Source organism: Triticum urartu, chromosome 2 (assembly GCF_003073215.2).
Source record: "Triticum urartu cultivar G1812 chromosome 2, Tu2.1, whole genome shotgun sequence".
NCBI lineage: Eukaryota > Viridiplantae > Streptophyta > Magnoliopsida > Poales > Poaceae > Triticum > Triticum urartu.
The window spans coordinates 556,008,799-556,015,529 of record NC_053023.1 but is presented as its reverse complement, the minus strand read 5'-3'; the positions used below and the strand labels follow the sequence as shown (position 1 = coordinate 556,015,529).

Sequence of the window (6,731 nt, the reverse complement as noted above, 5' to 3'; positions counted from 1 at the left end):
CGTTTCGTAATACATCATTCCGCAACTAACTCATTAGTTGCAATGCTTGCAAGGCTTAAGTGATGTGCATTACCTAGTGGGCCCAGAGATACCTCTCCGACAATCGGAGTGACAAATCCTAATCTCAAAATACGCCAATCCAACAAGTACCTTCGGAGACACCTGTAGAGCACCTTTATAATCACCCAGTTACGTTGTGACGTTTGGTAGCACACAAAGTGTTCCTCCGGTAAACGGGAGTTGCATAATCTCATAGTCATAGGAACATGTATAAGTCATGAAGAAAGCAATAGCAACAAACTAAACGATCAAGTGCTAAGCTAATGGAATGGGTCAAGTCAATCACATCATTCTCCTAATGATGTGATCCCGTTAATCAAATGACAACTCATGTCTATGGTTAGGAAACATAACCATCTTTGATCAACGAGCTAGTCAAGTAGAGGCATACTAGTGACACTCTGTTTGTCTATGTATTCACACATGTATTATGTTTTCGGTTAATACAATTCTAGCATGAATAATAAACATTTATCATAATATAAGGAAATAAATAATAACTTTATTATTGCCTCTAGGGCAAATTTCCTTCAGACACGCCATCGAACTCCAGATCTAGCACCCCGCCACGACTAAGACGCCGAAGGAGGAAACCATACCTGCCATCCATGAACCACGAACTCAACACATGTTCCGTCTTTCAGATGTCGTCGATGCAGACCATAATATGCATCCGCTCCTGGACTACCTCCCAAACTCCGCGCTGACGCTGGTGCAAACGCCATCGCAAGGCGGAACCCGAGGACACAGATCCACCACGAAGATGCCGCTGCCGCCACGCCGTCCTTACTTGAACAGAGTGGTTTCCAAATCCTTCTTCAACCATAGGGCTGATGGCCTCGTCAGGGAAGGATCCGAAGAATCTTTATTCAACACCGTCATCGTCGCCGACGAAGCCAAGACAATGAACAGTCTAAAAACCTAGACTACGAGAGAGTAAAAACGATCCACACGCGTGGATCCGACGACCCCTTCACCACCAACGACCGAGGTCGCCGGCGGAGGGGAGCCGCTGGAAGATTGGCGTCTCCTGGCGACGGCTAGGGTTGGAGCCGCCAGGGACGAGAGGAAGACAACCTGTAGCAATTACACCTTTTTTTTGTATGGAGGGAGTTGTACATCAGATAATGATGTACAGGTGTTAATAAAAAACAGATACTGATGCACAGACAAATTTTTTTTTTTGAGAGAGAGTTGTACAAAGTCTCGTTTTTTATTTCATGGTGCACCAATTTTCCCTTGCTTGCCAGGAGATAAAAACTCTTGTTAGGGTGTGTGCAAACTGCAAAGTACCGAGCGCAAAAGACATCTCAGAAATTTACCTTTGGTAGAAAAGAATCTGAGAGCAAGGTCACTCGCAAAAAAAATAAAAAAAAATCCATGGCCATGGCAAGCCGAGTCCACGCCGAGGCTGCACCCGAGCCGAGTTTCCCGCCGAGGGGCACAACCCAACCCAAAGCTCCCAAGCCTAGCGAAAGTGCGAAACACGTCCAGGAGGGGCGTTGCTTGCGTGTTCCGGTGGGGAGTGCAAAACATTTTGGACAGGCCCCGGTGGGCAGGGTCCGCCTTCTTTCTCCCCCCTCGCCTATTTAAGGCCGCGCTCCCCACCTCAGTTGCCCAGAAGTTGCCCCTCCCCCTCCCCTCCCCTCCCCTCGGATGCCCGTCTCGCTCCACACTCCGCTCTCGGTCCCTCCCGTCGCAGCGCTGCCGCGCCGGGCGGCCATGGCAGAGTAAGTGAGCCTCTCTGACCCGGTCTCTCGGTCTCTCTCCTACTTTTCTGCTGCTCGGGATCCTTTTTGTTTTATTTTCTCACGTGGTCTGGTGGTATTATCTGCTTCTGGGGTCTGGGTTTCGGTTTGATCCAGAGGGGCGTCGCGATTGATTCCGGTAGGTGGTTTTTGGAGAAGATCGGATGGCGATGCAGTGGGAGAGGAGATGTCAGTCTGACGGGGCGATGAGCGTGGGATCGTCGGGGAGCAAGACCGGTGCGAGTGCGACGCCGCTGACGTGATTCAGAGCCTTCCCCCCGAAGGAAGCAGAGGAGTTCTCGAAAAAAAAAGGTGGAGGGTGACGCACTGACGCTTCGCACCGCCGGCGTGAATCCGGCCCGGCTTTCCTCTTTGTTGCAGCGGCAGCGCAGGGGGTTAATGATCGGCTGAGGTGCCGGTGGAGCCGTCTCGAGTCTCCACTAAGCAGAGAAGGGTGGCGCCTCCGGCCTCCGCGCAGTCGTCGTGAATCCGGCCCGGTTCTGCTCGTTGCTGCAGCGGCGGTGGTGCAGGGGTTCACGATCGATCTGCTTGAGTTGGGAGGGCTCTGTTAAGCGGAGACTCATCTGCTCGCAGCTGTCTGTCACAAAGCAGAGTAAAGAAGTGTCTTGTCCGTTTCGCTCCGTTTTGTTTCGTGGAGACTGCTCCGATCTCGTGGTCACAGGGCAGACTAGAGTTCGCAGATTTGTGCTGTTGGGTCGCCGAGTTGCATCACACCTCGTTTGACACTCTTTCAGTTTAGCCTTCAGGTTTCCGTTTGTGTGCAGTGACACACAAATGACAGCTGCAGGTTTAAGAACAGAGCACCTGTTCTTAAATTCCAGTGCTTCCAGCTGGAAACTGTTGGTGGCATTCTGCGAACCTGATCATGACTCCACATGTCCATTACATCATTGACTTTGGTTGTTAAGATCAATGGGCATGCTCTGCAATCTGCATTAGTCTCCTCTTTCTTCTGAAACAGAGTTCAGTGGTCTATATCTGTCTTTGGCCTAATACGTTGAAAATAGCAAAGCAAGGCAAAAGATCTTGAAAGAAGCACTTATCTATCAAATTTATTGAGTAGTACATAATTTATTACTCCTATCTTCGTTCCTTTGATTTTTTTTAGTTAGTGAACAGTGACTATTCTTGATTAGTTGGCTTTAAGTTTATGGCAGTTAATATCCTATGACTGAACCTAGAATTCATATAGATGCCTGTCTGTGTAAACATTCTTTCATATATTTCCATTTAGCTAGTTTTTTTGTCGAGAAAGGTATGAAAGAATATAAAAAAAGGTACTAGATAATTTTTTGTTGAGAAAAGTGGGATCTCTATCATGTATAATTAATTGAATTTGTTATCTCACAGATTCTTCAGGTCATTGATCGTTACTACCAAGACAATTGCTACGATGATAATTCATCCCCCGCTTTGCCAGGTTGAGGAATTGCTTGCATGGATGGAGTGCCCAAATTGCAAATACCGCATTGATAATACTGATGTAAGTAGCATCCACTCTTTGCATTTACTTTTATGCTCGGTTCTCTTGTAATTCCCCCCCATAAAAATCTGGTGCATCTTGTACTCCCCCTGTTCCTGATTTCTGGGCATCTTGTGGTTGCACTTCATGCTTTGTGTTGCAGGTTTTATCACAGTGGCCAGGACTCCCTGCTGGTGTCAAATTTGATCCAACTGATCTCGAACTGCTTGAACATTTAGAAGGAAAGGTTGGCAGGGCAGCGTCCCATGTACTAATAGATGATTTTATTCCAACCATAGGGGAGGCCCAAGGAATCTGCTATACACATCCGGAAAATCTCCCTGGTACATGATTCTTACTTGGACTTGCTATCAGGGCCTTCTGATTTAAATACTTATACCATGCAGAGTAATTCTTGGTAGTTAACTCATATACCCCTGTAGGTATCAAGATGGACGGGAGCACCGGTCACTTCTTCCACAAAGTATCCAATGCATACGTTGTTGGCAAGCGTAAGCGTCGCAAGATTAGCAATAGTGACCACACTGTCTGTGATGAGAATATCAGATGGCACAAGACTGGAAAATCCAGATCTATCTTAGATAATAACGGTGTCATAAAAGGATGGAAGAAAATATTGGTTCTTTACATTGGTTATCGGAAAGGAGGTGGCAAGACAGAGAAAACTAATTGGAGAATGCATCAGTACCACCTTGGGGTAGATCAAGATGAAAAGCAGGAGGAGCTTGTTGTTTCCAAAGTCTTTTATCAGGTGCAGTCAATGAATGCTGGGCAGTCTCTAGTGTGCGGTGTTAGTGAAGAATTTGATTCATTTGCTGGGGAAGACGATCCTACAACCACAATGACATACCCTCTGCAGACTCGTTGCCCAAACGGTAGCCCATCCGGAACCGAGCAGAATCAGGTATATCTTCATTGCCTATGTGAAAACTTCTGTCTAACTTTATGGATCATATGAAGCTTCAGTTTTCCTATATACATGAAATAAATCCTATGTACATCAAGTGAACTCTGTTTGTGAGATTATAGAGTATTGACTTAATAGTAGTGATCTGTCGGTGAATTACTGGGGTACCCTGAAACAAACCTTGCAATACTAGGATCCCACTGTTGCGATTGCGATTCCTTCTCAGCTGTAGGTTCAGGTAGTGGATGCTATACTGCACCAAAATCAACAAGATACTCCTACTACAGAGGAAAATTTCCTCTGCTTGCAAGAGGGCTTCCAAGAGTCGCACAAATATATCAGAAGCTTCAAGTCCTTATAAAGATCCATGCATATCAACTTAGAGTAGTACATATATCATCAAGCCTTCTGATTCCTTTACTACCAATTGGCAGATTCAATACATAATCGATCCTGATGAGTGATTACAACAATATACTACCTTTGAGCTTGTGTGGCAAGCTTTTCATGAACCCAAATCACATCTTGAATAGGACATGCATTTTACTGTTTCAGCTGCTAAGATAACCCCCTCAAGTTATGCCTTCTTCCTGAATTAACATTGTGTATGTACACAGTAGTCAGCAGAGTACAATGTCACCTTGTACATTGTGACAACTCCTGCATCTCACTGCCACTCATGTTACTTGTTACCGCTGCAACTGTGACAGGAGGAGGGAGAGTCCCGCATGTCAACTGTTCGGGAAGCCGTGGAATGGCTCGCTGGAAGCTCGTCGCATGCCGTGGAGGACGCACCGCTGTCTGGCCTGGATGAACACCTGTCAAGCGGCGGGACCGCCTACCCTGACCCTGAGGGGCAGCCTCTGCCGCTTGACGCGGAGGCGCTCCAGGAGTTGCCCGACCTCGGAGCGCCTCCAGATATCCCCCTTCCACCCGTAAGTGCACCGATTGCCGCCACGTTTCGTTTCCCGGTGCATATATATTTCTCATGGCTCATCTCCTTGTCTCGTGTATGTTTTCGGCAGGACATGAATTTGGAGTCGCAGGATAGCATGGAGATGTGGCTGGCCAGCGTGTTAACAGAGGATGAGGAGGGGTTTGAAGTAGCGGAGCAACGAAAAGAGGCCGGTTTTTCTCCGTGATGTAGTAGTATGTTGTATCTCTGTGCATGAGTGATGGATCTCCGAGAAAATTTTGTATATGATACTGGAGCTTGCCAATTGAGCATTGCTCGGCTATGTTTAATGTTTGTAGTAGTAGCAGACATTTGTTTTCAAAAATGTAAATGTGGGAGCACCACTCCCAATTTCATAGCCATAAAAGTCTGAATGATATACAACAACAGTCAGTCCTTCTGAAACTTATCAAACCCACAACGCGCCGAGTGCTTGTTCCTGAATACCAGACCAAATATGCCCGCCAAAAAAAGAAGAAAGAATACCAGACCAAATAGTGCTTGTTCCTGAATACCAGACTCGGGGGACGACTAGGTTTTCCCCCCGCCACCTCCCCATCCCGCGCCCTCCCTCACTGCCGCCTCCGGTGGCCACTGGCCCGCGGCAGCGGTGAGGCCTCCCCCGCCTCCTTCTCTTCCACCTCTGCTTCCTCCCCTCCGGTGGACCACTTCCCGTGCGTGAATCCACCGCGGCTGCAGCTCTGTGCTTCAACTTCTTCGCGACCACGTGGCTCGTTGGTGCTTTGATAGCCGTCCATCGTCCATCCAACGCTCGCCATTCCTCCATACCACTTCGCGTGTTACATAGGATCGGACGGTTGGGAGGACTCAAAGCGTCGTTGTTTACTTTTCGGCAAAAGAGCAACTATGCCCAACTGCCATGTTTTACCTTTTTTGTTTCGATTTTCCCTTTCAAGTATATAAAGCCAATGATCGAGAGACATCTAGGATATTTTGCTTGTATTGGGGTAAACCCTTGCCGCCAGTGTTTTTGGTTGACACTTAGGTGTATGCGAACTCCTCCAAAATTTCTTGCAATACAAGCAAAATATCCTAGAGGTCTCTCGATCCTTGGCTCTAGTTTCGCTAAGTTTTGTTATTGAGTGAGTGCTAGTCTGAATTTAGTTCTTCGGACCATGTTGGATTTGACAAGTGGTAATCAGAGCTTCTTTTTTTTTAAGAAAGAAAAACCCTCGGCCTCTGCATCAATCGATGCATGCACCCATATTATTAAAAAGTGTAATAAAGTCTTAGGGTCCCAAAAGGCCCATAATCTTAGTGCAAAATGAAAGAAAACATTAAAAAGATGCCACATGCAGCTATACATAGCAGGCTATGATGCCTATACACCTAGCCTATGATTAACTCGCCATCCAAATCGGCTGAAGATACGTCTCCCAGCGCTTGCACCCAATAAGCAAAAGCTCTTTGTAGTCCGCATGAATGATTAATGACCACATACGGATCGACGTTGTAGCTCTGTAGATAACCTGCAAAAAATTCATGAAGTTTGTCCCATTAAAAATCAAATCATTTCTAGTATTCCATATAGCCCAA

At 46.7% G+C, this 6,731-nt stretch overlaps 1 protein-coding gene across 1 annotated transcript; it reads left to right on the top strand.

Annotated features, from left to right (window-relative positions):
* The first annotated feature begins 1,670 nt into the window (after positions 1–1,670).
* LOC125538719 (SUPPRESSOR OF GAMMA RESPONSE 1-like) lies at positions 1,671–5,574 on the top strand. Its single transcript, XM_048701994.1, has 6 exons — positions 1,671–1,790; positions 3,180–3,312; positions 3,455–3,635; positions 3,735–4,216; positions 4,930–5,154; positions 5,245–5,574. Exons 1-6 carry the CDS (start codon positions 1,717–1,719, stop codon positions 5,359–5,361), a joined length of 1,212 nt encoding a protein of 403 aa, XP_048557951.1. The 5' UTR covers positions 1,671–1,716; the 3' UTR covers positions 5,362–5,574.
* The last annotated feature ends 1,157 nt before the right edge of the window (positions 5,575–6,731 follow it).